Source organism: Megalops cyprinoides, chromosome 14 (assembly GCF_013368585.1).
Source record: "Megalops cyprinoides isolate fMegCyp1 chromosome 14, fMegCyp1.pri, whole genome shotgun sequence".
Classification (NCBI taxonomy): domain Eukaryota; kingdom Metazoa; phylum Chordata; class Actinopteri; order Elopiformes; family Megalopidae; genus Megalops; species Megalops cyprinoides.
Window position 1 is genome coordinate 17447780 of NC_050596.1, and position 16121 is coordinate 17463900.

General features: G+C 42.6%; 1 protein-coding gene across 1 annotated transcript; it reads left to right on the plus strand.

Annotated features, from left to right (window-relative positions):
* The first annotated feature begins 1558 nt into the window (after positions 1-1558).
* dnajc3a (DnaJ (Hsp40) homolog, subfamily C, member 3a) lies at positions 1559-15140 on the plus strand. The gene is made up of 12 exons (XM_036545380.1): positions 1559-1758; positions 2912-3022; positions 4157-4281; positions 5168-5242; positions 7579-7731; positions 8397-8578; positions 8751-8870; positions 9567-9672; positions 9870-9990; positions 13478-13610; positions 14033-14181; positions 14624-15140. Exons 1-12 carry the CDS (start codon positions 1677-1679, stop codon positions 14776-14778), a joined length of 1512 nt encoding a protein of 503 aa, XP_036401273.1. The 5' UTR covers positions 1559-1676; the 3' UTR covers positions 14779-15140.
* Positions 15141-16121: the final 981 nt, after the last annotated feature.

Genomic DNA, 16121 nt, shown 5'->3' on the forward strand with positions numbered 1-16121 from the left:
GAACATCCACTACTACTCGACTTTATTTGAATTCCTGCCTTTTCTCAAAATTAAAATACTCTTTGAAACCCAGTCTCCCTTTGAAATTACACTCTCCTCAAAGAGGAAAGAACCAACGTTTTAGACTAGTGATTCAGTACACTCAGTACACCTCAAAGATTCGTTCGTTCACGTACTGCACATCACTAATTCATACTTTCGATCCTTATCATCTCAGCTACCCTGAGTGGCCACATGGCAGAATCCCACAGTCCGGTGGGCTCAGAAGCACAGCAAACATGAACGCGTTTAACATGAACGCCGATGGAAGCTGCAGAGTTAATGTTTAAGTCTGGGAGCTAGGATAATTTAAAGAGATTGTTTTAGAAGAGAAGGAGTCTCACAAACCTTTCAGGCTACTAAATTCGTACTGAGTAAAGAAAAAAACATACTGGGAGTCGGGTTTAAAACGGAAATCCGTACATTTGACATTGCAGTAGCTCGAGCTGGTTGCATGAGCAACTCCAGCAAACCTTTTGTTATATTACAAACACCCAAAGAGCCAACTCTGCACCCATAATTATTCATGCTGTTGAATTACTTCTAAAACTGCCACTGCACTCACCCCAATGGAAGGAATGACGCGGCTTGTGATTAAATGTGAGCAGGGGGATTTTGGCCTCAAGACTGGAGAGCATTGGTCTCGTATCGAGTTCCATGTTAAGCGATTGGCACTGCCTTCATCAGCTAGGCCTGTCTTGAGGGTGCTCGAGTAAGCACAGCACAAATTACCCTTTTCCAAGTGAGAACATACAGTAGCTAGCCGAATGGACGGCTTAATTGGGTAGCAGCGAACTACTGACGTATCTAGCGGCGGACTCCACCTTTGCTAGGGGGATAGCTGTTTCAGACAAACGTACGTTGCTTTATGCCCCCCCACCAAACTATCAGCACAAGTCCTCATTCACCTGCAATACTGCTGCTGCTGTTTTACTGTTGTGCTGTACCAATCAAATTTTTGAACTTACGTGGCTGCATCATATGAATCTATTTCATTGCAATGTACTGTATGTTACATATATGCACCCAATATTACTTCTAATTCACAAGAATATTTGCAATATATAGCCTGTAAGAATCAGTGCTGTTTTGACATGCTCATTTCTGCAACCATTTAAATATAGTTTTGAGTTTGATGCTGATTTTCATGAGAAGTTGACTAATCTGCTCTTTCTTGCTCAGACGTGACAAAAAATGTCACTTTGTCTGACGCAATATGCCGAAAAAATATGGAACCCTATACATGTTGAAAATATAGTATATTGTGATATTGAACAGTGTATGAAAAATCCAACCAAAACGCCGTTATTATAATTATAGCAAATGCATTTCACATGCTCGTGCATAGAAACATCGCGCACCGAACGGCTGACACGCTGCAAGTACAAGCTGTAATGCTGCCGTGGCTCGACGCAGTTGAACCAAACGCGAAGGGCGGCGTTTTCCATCCTGTGAGCCAATCGGAGCGACCCACGACCAATCCAGTGTAGTTTACACATGAACTTAAGACTGGCTAGCTTTGCAGTACGTAGCCCTACAAAATTTCCGCGAAAAAGAGTTGCGATCGCTGGTCAACCTCAATTACACCGTGACAGTATTCCAAAAATAAGTTGTTAATGTGTTAACCAGCAAGAGTTATGGTTTCAATAAGCCCCGTCGCGCACAAACTCTTAAGTTACGTGCCGTTTATTCTTGTTTTGATTGACCTGCGGTACGAAGGTAAGCTCTTTTTCAGATTTGCTAGTCTAGTATTTTACGACACCTCTCCGGCTGCAGTGGACACAGTGCTAACATACTGAGTATTGCTGTGTACAGCCATTGTATGACCTAATGTTTCATAGCAAGCGTCTGGAAGAGAATTTGCAATTTGAACCGAACAGCAACCCTACAGAAATTAATCGTCATTGCGTTAATGCTGGTCTATTTCTTGCCTGGTGTTTCCATGTGTCCGTAGTTTCGCTGACGGCATTTGCCCTGTGTCACCTGATCAATATCTGAAGCTCGGTGTCTTCACTTTCTACTTTCTCGTAGCGACTCAGTTTCGGTGGAATATATTTGGTAACCATGCTAGACAGTCCGATTACAACATTTGACAAACATATTTGACAACAGTTTAATTTAGCTAGCGCAGAGACTTTTGGAGCAGTTGGTTTGCTCTTTGACTAATGACAGTAAATGCAAGTGATACGATGAATTATTTAACTGTTTATCTTTATGATCATTTGAGAGCTGAACATTACTTGACAGCGAGCACGTATTTTATGGCATGGCCTATAACGTGTAGCAGTGTGCTGCACGTCTGTGTGTCTTTTCGCTCATGTTCTCGAGTTCGGTACTGTAGCTGGGTAAGCAAGCACATGGGACCTGAATGCACGCAAAAGGAAAACGTTTCTTTTTTTGGTTTTATTTTTATTTGTCAGCATTAGCGTTTAATGGTGATAGATGCACGTGGAAAGGGACGCAAAACTGGTTCATTTCATTTTGTTCTCAGTGTCCATCATTACACCTTAATCCATTATACCCAGATATGTAGTTCACAGACGAAGTAACCACGTGCGGATGGGCATATTTAATTAATACCAGCTTTGTGCTATTTATCAATATAGAAATTTCTTCCTTTTCTAGCAGGCTGATTAATGCATATGCATATATTGCTCCAGCTGTCCTCAGTTGTTACCCTTTTGCATGCCAAGTGTTGTATTTTTATTTGTAGACTAATTAAACTTCAGAACTATAATGTGCAGAATTGCACACTGATGGTTCACAACAGGGCAAGAACGTGTTTGTGGTAATTAAGCCATTAAGCTATTTTTGTCCTCTCTGGACATAGACACATCACACCTAATGGTACCTTATTTTTTCTTGATTGCAGGGGTGCATTGTGGGAAGAGTGGTGATGTGGAGAGTCACTTGGAAATGGGCAAAAAGCTTCTGGCTGCTGGTCAGCTGGCTGACGCTCTGTCCCACTTCCATGCTGCAGTAGGTCTGTGTCTGGATGCATGGATCCAAACTAGGAAAGTCTGAACTTTGACTGTGCTGAAACAGTGTGCTGAATTTTACCATGGGGTCATAAAATGTTGAAGGACACAAAAAATACATGCTAGTGTTCTAAGATCCATAATAATGAGGGAACAGTGCAGTCTGTAGTGGAGCCGTCTTCCGGCCTTTTCATATAACTTGAGGATGAGCTTCATCAGCCTATCCTCATAAACACTATACTGGATTGATTTTTTTTTCTTTCTAGCTCTGTCATTGTCCTTAATTCAATTAAAACATAAAATCATGGTTTGTGATTATTTTACAGTGTGTCCATGATGATTGCTGCTGTGCCTTGTCAGTTTGCATTCATTCTCACATGATGTGCATCTTAGACAGTGTAAGCTGCAGAAAGTGTCTTTCTTCTACCTGACATTTCAGCTTGCATCCAGGCACTTGGCTGAACTGCACAACTCAAAATGTATGTGCTAGGTGCTTTACTAGGTAGCATGGGCTATGAAATATACAATATCAAACACTTAATGGCTTCTTTCATTCATGTGGTGTGGCACTCCATTGAGTGCCATATTACATGTTGTAAGTGAACCGAAGTTGATTCTTTTATCTAGATTTCTAGATACTTATAAGTGGGGCGTTTCTCAACAGAGTTCAACAGAGTCTGTGCCTTTATCAAGCATCTATGACAACTTTGTAAATCATCACTGAGATAATCAAAAAAATCCTACAACTAGTGTTGGTTCTCCTGTGGTGCACTGTGGGTTAGATGCAGTCATTGGCTGCTGCCGAACAGGGTATCTGAAGATTGCACATGCCTTGCTTCCTGCAAGAGTGCAGAAAAATATACATATTTGCTATTTGTTGGAGTTATATTTTTTTCCCGATGAATAAAATTTTTCTCATTTAAAAAATTCTGTTTGCATATTATCCATTTATACAGCTGGATATTTGCCCAGTGTACATCAGCAGTACCCCAGCAGGGAATCAAAACAGCAACCTTTCAGTTATAAGCCCTTCTCATTACCATTATGCCACACTGCTGACATATTCAGGCCAATATAATAATTATTTGAATTTTTAAAATATATTATTACAGCCATTGATTGTGGTTTTGACTCTTTAGATGGGGACCCGAAAAACTATCTGGCCTATTACAGAAGAGCAACAGTTTACCTGGCCATGGGAAAGTCCAAATCTGCACTGCCAGATCTGAGTAAAGTCATTGAACTCAAACCAGATTTCACAGCAGTAAGTACCTCTCCGCTCTCATATTTCTGGGACAAATATTCCCCTTAACAGCACTCTGTACTCATCAAAAAGCAATAGGCTTTATGTCTTTACCCTGAATATGTCTAATGCAAATGTGTGCGCTTAAAACTCCCATTTATGTTCATTACATCATTCTGGGCTTGTTTTCATGTGAAAAAAGACATCCTGTTTTTTAATCATTACATTCTAATTTTAACGCATGAAGTGGATGTCTCTGCCCCAACAGATCCATATAAGGGATATTTCCTGTACTTGCACCTCTGCAGTAGTTTTGAACCTCCCTTATGTAGAAACTGGTGGAGAAAACTTTGCAGAAAACCTGATCCATGGAAATGTTATTTCACTTGTTACTTCGTTTAGGCTCACCACGCACTGCATGTAGAATTATTAAACCACAACAGTAATAGCTGTTTCATGCCATGCATATAAAAATGTACACTGTAGACACACTAGATAGCCTGGAGAATAACTGCAAGAATTGTCCATTGTGCTATTACTGAAATGCTATTATTTAAATGAAGAGACAGCCAGTAATCACAGACTGGTGGTTAAATGCTGGAATAATTTATACTCCAAATGACTTACCTCTAACCTGCAGATAAGATAATTAGCTGACCAAAAATAAAACATGCTGTCAAAAGTTGTTGGCAGCCATAGGCTGTTAACTTTTGATGAAATCCAAACATGTGCAAATCTGCAACAGTAGATTCTGATTGATTTCTGCAGAACATATAACATAAAACACATAATTGCATGCAGTTTCAGCATTTCAGTGGTTGTGCACAGACCATATGTGTGTTTGTCTTAAGGTGTGCTTTGTACTGTTCTCAGGATAGTATCAAAGCAAGTGTTTCTGTCTCCATAGGCAAGACTTCAGAGGGGAAATCTACTCCTGAAGCAGGGAAAGCTGGACGAGGCAGAAGGAGATTTCAAGAAAGTGGTGCGTAACCACAGCGGTGCATTCACTCCATCAAGGCTCTCAAGAGGTTGCCCAGTGAAAGACAAGGGTTTATGTTCATTTATGTGCATTTTTGATCCCTGAATTCTCATAGCAGAGGAAAATTAACTGCTGTACTCGTTCCCATTAGCTGTGGACTTACACACTACCTGCTGTATATATGCATATAGTTATACAGTACATACAAAACTTGGACTTTTTTTTAGGTCTTGGGCAATTTCAATTTATGCTGGGTAAATACAAGTATTAGGGCCACTAAATAGTGGGGCCTTTTGCTGTGCTTAAATAATTAGCCCAAGAGCCTGAGGAAGATGGAGGTGGAGAACAAAGATATGAAGTGTGATATCAGGCCAGAAGATGTCAGTAAAGGCTAATGGAAAAGATTGGCAAGCATTTTCATAGACTGCGGTGATCTGGTTATAATGAGCTGATATCCATTACAAATATTGTGTGTGACATTTGTGCACTGATGCAAAAGTTTGCAGGAAGTCTGTTCTGTTTTATACGCGTGTAAGGTGATTGACTGTAGATGCAGGCATGATGTTTGATGGCCTGCACTTTGTCTTGGACTCGTTCTGCCAAAACTGGCTGTTGAAAAGCTAGCCATTTGCTCTTACTGCACGCAGGTGTGGTGACTGAAATTATTACCTGTTTCCAAATGGCCCTAAGGTCAAACAAGGTTGTAATTTAATTGCTGTTCCAGCAAACAATTTTTGGTGAAATAAAAAAGTAACTCTGAAATGTTTGGGATTGAATTTGAAGACTGCAGCTGTTTTTTTTTTTTTGTCTTTTTTCATTTTTACCAAGTCTGCCCTTTCCAGGAAAATCAAATCTAGGTTCTCCTATTAATTCCTTTGGCTCATTTTAAGGTTCACTAGGCCTGTTCCCAACATTCCACTTGTTATCTGGAAATAAACTTTGAAGGGCATGAGCAGCGGTATGACATTTTAAAATACACGTAAAAGTGAAGATATTAAGAGATTTCTCATGCTGTGGAAGGTTTAGTTAATATATTCTGTTATAAACTGTACCATTTTTGGGGAGATTCGTAATTGGCCATTTAGGAGGGCAAGATGCACTTTGACTGTTCAGCTTCGCTTATTCCATGAAGGATTCCATAATTGGTGAAAAGAAGTTATTTCACAATGTTTCAAAGATTAAATAAAGGCAGAACAAATGATGGGCCAACTGTTATTGAAGCCAAGGTTTACTTAAACCCTCACAAATCATTTTCTGATCATTTTCTGTATGCTTGTCTTAGAAATAAATTGAAGTGCATTCCTTTAGGTGCTGGACTTTTGAATTGTTATTCTGTTATGCAGTCATTTTTATGCTGCTTAGCTGCTTAGTTCACAAGACATATCAGAGTAGAACTCATTTTTGGTGCGCTACAGTGTATTTTTTTTTTTTTTTTGCTTTAATTGGGAACAGTTGAAAGGAAGCCCTGGTCTGTTGCGTGTATTGCATGCATGCATTTGTGTAATTGATACTGAATGATGCCTCTTGTCATTGCACATAGCAGAATGAGATTACAGGAATGGCAGTGTCAGTATTAAAAATCATGATCCTACCATATACCATTACTGTGTCTGAAGGGTAACTAGTGGATCTGGACTGAATTTTGTTCATCTTGAAATCTGACTTCCAAGTCATAAAATTTGCATGAATTGATATGTAATACTTGCATTTATTACAGTAATATTTCGACAGCTTGTATTTATTTAAATTTGCATTCAGACTTCCGAGCAGAAAGCAGTTTTTGGACAATATGATCAGAGAGATGCCACTGTAATATTCCACCAGCAAGCTGTCATGCTGGTTCAGCATTCTGAAGCATTGGCCAGGTTTAATACATTGAACTTATTCATTTCCCGGCAAGAGCTGAGCTAGCAGAAAAAGACCAAGAGGGATGCCAGGCCTATTTGGACTGTGTGCCACATTAACATCAAAAATGTGATCATTACCATGGATTTTCCTCATTTGCAACTGGTAAAGTAATTTAACAAAGCATCCCTTTGTGGTTTTTCACAAATCTGGGGTTTTTTGTACAATTCAGTCATGTTAAACCCCTAAAGGTTTCATTCATGCATTGGCAGATTTTATTTTTTTTGGTTCTTGATGTTTCATAAATGATGTTTTCTACAGCTCAAGAGGAAAAAAATGATTAGTGGCTGTGCTGTTACTCAAACAAGCAATCTGAGCTGCTTTTTCAGTGTGGAATAGCAAGCATGTCCAAAGCACGGGAAGTGATTCATCCCGCTTCATCCGCTCGCTCTCACATCGGTACCTTTTTTTTTTTTTTTTTTGCCGTCTCCCAGCTCAAATCTAGCCCCGGCGATAAAGAGGAGATGGAAGCCAAAGCTCAGCTGACAAAGTCGGACGAGATTCAGCGGTTGGTGGCTCAAGCGCAGAAGGACTTCGCGCGCCAGGATTACAGCTCGGCCGCGGCCCGCTTGGACACGATCATTGAGGTGAGCGATGCTCCGGCCGTGCCGAAGGGCCGCCTCGCTGTGCTCATAGAGAGGTGTTGCTCTTTAGGTCTGAACCTCTCCGGCTGCCACTTCATGCAGTGGGTGTATGCCATGAGGAAATGTGATCCCAGGGAACAAGGCTTTTTTCAGGCACACCGAGTCATATCCTAATGCAGTGGTGTCTACTGGAGATTTGCAGCACTCTGGTCTTCATTCAAACTCAGACCTGAATGACTTAATGGGAGCCATTGATGGGAAGGGGGGGGGGGGTTAATCCCCTATTGATCCATGTGATCCAACCAGTCAGCTGCTGGTTGATTTGTTCTTAGTGACTGATGTATCATAGTGTACTTGGCTTCTGTTGCCTAGGCAGGTTGCACAAGTTAACTTGTGGTAGAGCTTGAATGTTATGTTCACACTCACTGGTCTGGGAGTGTTGTTAGCCTGGTCTGATATTGTTGCTCATTTAACTTGAATGGAAACACTTATCTTCTATTGCGCTGGACGTTGCTCTGGATAAAGACGTCTGCTAAATTCATGTAATGCAATGTAATGAAAGGCATCAATAAAATGTCTCTGGACAGTGTGGGTGAAAGGATCAGCGGCAAACACCATTGTCTTAATACCTCCATGTTGAGGTCTGACTGCCCTCATTGCCTCTTCAGACGTGTGTGTGGGATGCAGCTTCCAGAGAGCTCCGAGCAGAATGCTTCATCCAGATGGGCGAGATGGGGAAGGCCATCAGCGACCTGAAAGCTGCCTCCAAACTAAAGAACGACAACACTCGGGCTTTCTACAAGCTAAGCACCATCTACTACCAGCTAGGAGACCACGAAATGGCACTCAAGTAAGCCTTAGTGGGAGTTTTATGCCAAAGACATAGGGGAGCTCCACTACAGTATATCAGTCATGGATAAGGTTAGCAGGGAATGTCACAGTTTAAACATGGACACATACAACGTGTAGTTTCCTGGTTTGTGCGACTGAGTTCAAAAGCTGTGTGTTGGCTCTCCCGCTAGTGAGGTGCGTGAGTGTTTGAAGCTGGACCCCGATCACAAACAGTGCTTCAGCCACTACAAACAGGTGAAGAAGCTGAACAAACAGATATTGTCTGCGGAAGAGCTCATCCAGCAGCAGAGGTGCGTCTGTCTTTTTTTTCCTCCCTCCTCCATCCTTTTCTCTCTTAAGCATCCGTCTGGCAACTGCACACCCATTATGGGTATTCACTCAGAGCTGCCATTATTGCTTCTTGTAATAATAAAAGAACTCTTGAGTCTTAAAGGAGAGCACTACTCAGAATTTAAAATGTGAAGCATTTTGTATGTTGTTACAGGCATGTTTGAGCATTCTGAGCTACGGCCTGTAAGATGACTCCTCTGTTGATGATGAACAGTGGTTTTCGTACCAGCAGGAGCTTTTCATTTTTTGCTTTTTCCTGTTGATAGCTCTCTGATCACTTAGACACAAATAGCAACGAAGACACATTTCAAGCCAGTGTGGGGTTGTGCATTGTGAAAATTTTAATGCTGTTCTGGTGAAAGTCTTGACAACCAAAACCAAACTAGAATGAAACTAGGAGAGAAATAGCGGAGCCCAGTTCCATGGTTACAAAGGCATTATGTCATTATTGGCCCGGTTGGACCCTCACATTTTCACTGGCTGTCAGAGGTCACGGCAGGTTTTGGGGCATTGTGGACTATGGAGTAGCCCTCTGTGATTCACATAACCTGTGAATGACATCCTGAAAGTGTATCTGTGTGTGTGTACGTACATATGTATAAAATATATTTGCAGTGCATGTTACTCTAAAAGTTCCTGTTCTATCACATGGCCAGGTATGCAGATGCAGTGAGTAAGTATGAGTCTGTGATGAAAACAGAACCACACGTACCCCACTACACCCACCAGGCCAAGGAGCGGATCTGCCACTCTTTGTCCCAGGTACGAAGAGGTCCGGTCATATATGGGGTCTACGTCTGGCCTCTGTATTTGTCTGCATGGTTCCTCTGTGTGTTTGAATCAAGATGTCTGTCATTTTACAGCCAGATTTAACTTTGGTCTCTCCAAGTCTTCTTCAGTATCTGAGATAAGTGATTGCACTCTGGGACTTTGACCATGAGGCTCTTTCACCCCTTTAGAATCAGCAAGCCACAGAGGCCATCGCGATGTGCAGTGAAGTTCTGAAGTCAGACCCTGAGAATGTGAACGTGTTGAAGGACAGAGCGGAGGCCCTCCTGCAGGATGAACAGTACGATGAAGGTGAGGCCCTGAGGAGCGCTGCACAGTGGGCTTTTCACATCAGAGAGATGCGCGTAGTAAAGTTTCCGATCAGCATTCCCACATGAACCTACATCTTTGGTTGAATAGAGACAGCTTCATTCTGTTAACCGTGAGTACACGTCTGAAGTCTGTATCTTGCTTAATCTCGGATATTTCTCTACTCTTTGTCGTCCTGTAACTTTCTACGTAGACTCTGGATTTGGGTGGTGTTAACTGAACTTTTAGAAGGCGGCATTCCGCGTCTCCTGAAAGCTGTAGTGTACCCAGAGCAGAAGGTTAAAAAGCTGCTGGTTTGACTTTCTGTGGTGGCCTATAGATTTCACACCAGTCCTGCCCTCAGGAAACACTCTGGGTCAGTTTCTCAAATCTGGTGATAGGCATGGTGCCGATTTTTATGAAAATGTAAACCCCTTTTAAGTCTCCAGAATCAAATCCAGACAGCTGCAGCTATAAATATTATAAATATTAATGTATTAATGTATATGTAAGTCGCTCTGGATAAGAGCATCTGCTAAATGCTGGTAATATAATGTAAGGGTACTGCAAATGTGTGCTATCGTGTGGGGTTTTGGAATATAGGTACAGATTCAATTTTTCCAAAGAATTTCTCACAGACCGCCCCAGCCAAAGTTCCCCTACAGCCTGCATGCACTTGGCATCCCAATGCCCTGATCCATCCAGAGGCAGGGAAAAATGATATTATTATTCCAAACATGATGTGAGCAGTTTCCTCTCTCCGGTTCTGGAGTGCAGTTATCAGACCGTGGAGTGAAATAAGGCTGATTAGCTGCCAGAGCCGGAGCCGAACACAGCGGCTCTCCATGTATCAAATCAGGTCGGACGGAGGAGTTAGTGCCAGCAGCACCCCCCCGACTCACAGCCTCTACTCTGTTACCCTTTGGTGCCTTCTGCGGCCGGACGCTGGAGAGGAGCGCTCTAATGGGACAGCTGCCCAGCAGGCTTCCGGCCCTCTCCCAAACGCCTTCCTGAGCTGCTGACCACCCTGCGCTATATATACAGTACCGGTCAAAAGTTTGGACACGCTTTTTCTTTATTTATTTTCTACCGTTTTCCACATTTTAGAATAATAGTAAATCCATAAAAACTATGAAATAACACAAATGGAATTATACAGTGACCAAAGAAGTGTTATAATCAAATCTGCTATTTTAGATTCAAAAATCAAAATAGCCAAAAATATTTTTAAAATTAAAGATTTTATTGGAAAGAAATTCATGCATGGGCATCAACTTCACTATTTATATTTGTCTAAGAAATGCATTTCAAGCATTTAAGCTTAATTAAGTCTTGAAATCAAAATGTCTTTGCATGCATGTTTCCCATTATCTTAATCAGGTGTGTCCAAACCTTTGACTGGTACTGTATGGTCTCTGCCACACGTCTGGCAGCTTTGAGCTGCAGGCTGTAGGGAGACCAGAGGCTGGGCATCAGGCAATACCTACATTGATAAATATTTCCTAATAGTAGATACTGTTTGATGGATCCAGTAGCAGATACCCTTTGTGTCCTTTATGTTATGATTTCTAGGGTAGATTGATTATTGTGGGTTTAATCCAGAAGTTGCACAAGACAAAGTGTGGCTGTCTTATTCCGAAATGCCCAGCCACCGCCACAGATTGCATTTCTTCCCTTCCTCTTGTTAGTTTTGACCTTTCAGTGATGTCTGAAATGTCACAGTGGAGGCTGAATACCACACCTTGGTATGCCAAAAACAAATTCAGCACCCCAGTGATTGGTAGATATTGGGTTATCAATAATATATTGGACAGAAAAAAGCTATTTCCAGGAATTCAAAGATAAATAAAAATAAAACTTTAAAGAAAATAATTAAAATATTTTCTTTCAATATCAATTAATATGATGGATGAATGACTGATAGATTATGAGATTGTGCTGTTCTCTGTACAGTACTGAGAACAGAAGTGGTGTGCCGATTGCTGAGGTGCCCAGAAATAAAAAGCCTTCGTCCAGACTCCCATGTTTGACACCTCTAGTCTTAGAGCCCTGTCTAATGTTGTGCAGAGGGATGTGTCTGTGCACTCCGTCAATCCGTGTGCTTTTAAACTGTCAAGGCCTCCCCCAGTGACCGGTCCCCACTCAAGATGCCTCTTAGTCACTATGCATGACTTGATTAATGTGTCTGCTTCGCTCCGTGTCGTAAACCCCACAAGACAGGGTTTCAGAGCTGCTGCACATGTGTTGTGCCTGTGCTCCTCATATTCTGTACATTGTGTTTCCATCAGCAGTCATATAGATACAGAACTGTACGCATCAGATGATGCACCTCTAGGTCTAGGTCATGTAACTTCAGTCTGGACACGGTATTAAATCGCAGTTATGAGACTCAAGGTTTTGTATATTTGTGTGACATTGGCCCCACCCTCGTGGGGCAGGCTGCCAGACAGTAGGCATATCTAAGCAGCATATCTGCCCAAGACATGGGGTAGCTGCTGCCACATCCCTAAGCTAGATGAGGTCAGGAAGATGGAGGTGGCGGAGCGGTCGACCGCAACGGGGAACGACGTTTTCGGGTAATGTGTAACGATGTCCTGCGACAACCTCTGGATAATTAGAAGTCAGGATGACGGATTCCGGCTCGTAAAGACACAGCAATGAGTTTCTGCTCCGTGCGCTTTTCCCGATGACAGTAATAATAAAAGCTGTTCAACAAGAACCCTGTGTGTTTTAGGATTACTGTCACACCTACCGGTTGTATCAAGTTTCTTGGTTCCCTGCTACGTACAAACGCAGCACTTAATCACCGAACCTGCTGTATCTGATAACATTCTGTGTAGCTAATTTGCTAAATGCACCTTACTCCTTTTGTTGTGTAAAGGTGCCTTTTCTCAGGTCTGTTTGGCAAATGAGCCAGACCTGCATCTTGAATACGTGTCTAGTTTGAACAGTGAACTGAATGCATCTAATAAATTTTGTGCAGGGCTTGAAGCCGAGAAGCTAGCAGACACCAGCAGGTGTCAGAGTAGACATGGTCTTTGTTTATTCTGGAGTTGAAGAGGAACGTTGTCTTGGCAGTTTTTGTTCCAATTAGTGGTTCATAGCTGAAGGCAGAGTGTGGGGATGATGCTTACTGGTTTGAAATCGGTGCTGTAACTAACAAGGTGTCGTGTAGTTTTAAACCCTTCTCGGGTCTTAATTACCCAATGAGCGTAATTACATTGACAAGAAGTCAGATCAGCTGTTTCCACAGGAATACTCTGTTTCTCAGCGCTAAAACCGTCCCTGTCGTAAGAAACACCGCTGTTTTCAGGTAGTTTCTCAGTTGGTTGTCCTTTTCTACAGATAGGTGCATGATCCCCAGTGCCCAGAACAAGTCTACGCAGTCTAGAGGAAACAAGATGGACATAAAGCTTTGTTACTGGCATTCGCGTAGCGAGGCTGGATGTCACGAACAGGCCCAGTGACCGCTCTCCTGCTGTCTCCGCAGCAATTCGGGACTACGAGAAGGCCCGCGAGCACAGCGAGAACGACCGCCAGATCAAGGAGGGGCTGGACCGGGCACAGCGTCTCCGCAAGCAGTCCCAGAAAAGGGATTACTACAAAATCTTGGGAGTCAAGAGGTGCGTGGTGTCTGCAAACGCATTACCCATGGCAGAGTCTGGGAGGGGAAGGGAAGGACTGTATAATTCATGTAGGCTTCTGTTCCATCTTGAGTAAATGTATGCTGCAGTGGAGTTTCACCTCAAAACCACAGCAGAAACTGGCCTGGCATCTGGAGCCATTGTTGTGTTATTCGGAACTTGAAATATTTTATGTTTCCTTCTGGAAGGGGTCAATACATTTACTCCAGGAAACTGTTAAGTTGGTACCAAGCACTCACCGGGGAGAATGTCTGTTCGGAGCGGATTTACGTTCCGTATACCCATCCACTTCCGTTGGGTTGTATTTTTTCATAGAATAGCCACAGATTTGTTTTAACTCTGAGATGGTCTGAGTACAGAAGCCCAGGCTGTCCTAACTGTAGCTCCCGATGCCATTGCAGGAACGCTCAGAAGAAGGAGATCATCAAAGCCTACAGGAAGCTGGCCCAGCAGTGGCACCCCGACAACTTCCAGGATCCCGACGAGAAGAAGAGGGCAGAGAAGAAGTTCATTGACATTGCCCAAGCGAAGGAGGTGCTTTCTGACCCCGGTAAGGTCGTGACAGTGACGCACATCTCTGCAGTTGTCACAGCGATGTTCGGGTGGTGGGTAGACCCCAGTATGGGCTTATCAGAGCACTCTGCCCATCAGTACCTGTTAACACTGTATTACCAGACACTGTGGAAATGACAGCTCCTAAAATACTGCTTTAGAAAGTCCTGAGGAATTGCTCTATCACACTTCTACTGTATAGACACATGGGGTTACCATTCTCAGAATCCGACCTAAACATCTGACAAGTTCAGTCTGGCCTTAGAGAGCAGAGAGGGAGACAATGAACCTGGTTTACTGCCAGTCTTGGTATTGTAGGGGCTGACTCCTGTAGCTCTGGTTTAATAATGTAACCTTGCCACCGTCATCTGTGGATCATCCCTGTCCATCGAGTGCACATGCCCTCTAGGTGCCTTTAACATGGGTGTGTGTTTCAACAGAGAAGAGGAGCAAGTTTGACCAAGGTGAGGACCCCCTGGATCCAGAGAGTCAGCAGGGCGGGGGTCACCATCACTTCCACGGGGCGTGGGACACCTTTCAGGGATTCAATCCCTTTGGGTCTGGGCCCTTCAACTTCAAATTCAACTTCAACTGACACCGCTGCCTCTCAGCACAGCCGGGACCAGCCTGTCCTCACAACCCTTCATCAGAGAGGGAACGTTCCATTGGAATGGGAACCATATCCGGCCCTCAATAACAGTAATTGTACTCAGGTGCATACTTGCACATCCTCCCCGACCACTGCAGTGCCATTTCTGAAAATGTCATAACTGCCATAAAATGGTGTCCATGCTGTGGAAAGACAGTCATGCCTGAAGGACCGTTTGTCCAGCTAGACTTGTCATTTTGCTGCAGTCCTAAATATCCCCATGTTATGTAAGAAACTTTTGACAGCTGAAGGACCTGGGCAAAGCTCTTCCCAAGCCTTTACCTGTATGCTTTACCTTCTGAAGGGTGTACATCCATTCCAAATAGAAAATGTGTAAATAGGTGTTATTTTTATATTTGAAGGGAATTGAATTGTAAATAAAAATCTATTTATGCTTATTTAATTTATTGGCTGTTTTCTTGACCAAATATTCTATGTTGTTATTCTAGTGCTTTATCATCAATTAGATGACGCATCATTTTTGTAATATACTGGTTATGATAGAAAATGGAAAATGCTCCAGGTGCAGTACTGGAGGAAGCACCGAAAAGTCTGAACATGTGACTGTAATTTGTTAACACTGAGAGCGATCACAGATGTATTGCAACAGCGGTGAATTGGGATGCATAATTTCTCGTCAGTATTAAAAGAGTGCAAAGTATGAGACCCTGTTTCATTTCTGTGTAGCAATGCTGCACATGTACAGGAGAGCTTGAAAAACCTCTGCACTACTTGGCCACCCAGTGAGTTCTGCATCTCAGCCGGGGAACTGACATAAAACGTTTCCATGTTTCACATGTAGCGCTTGACTAATTGAGAGTGCATTTGGTAGCAGTGGAATGACACGAATCTGCATTGTTGGGATCTGAAAGACACATGAATGGTTGTGACAGGACTGCCTCCATAAGAGAGCCTCAGACAGAGACTGGTGCTTTCCCACTGATTCAGCAGAGCTATTTTTATGTTTTACGAGCAACGGATGCTGCAGGATGGGAAGTCTTGTCGGGTTATAATCTCACTAAAGAACAGTAATGAGTGCAGACATTTCATTCCTAGGAAATGTCTCGTTGGACGGAAGCAGTTGCATTTCTTTGAGTAGTCATTATAATTGCTCTGCCATATGTGGAGTCTTTTGAAGGAGATGACCAACACATTATCTTAATTGAGTGAATGTTAAATGTTGAATTTGAAGTTCTTATTCCTAGTTGTAATTAAAATAAAGTGTTTGATTGTTTGCACAGTAGAGCCATTTAGCCTTTACCAACACATTGTCAGTAGACAGGATAAAA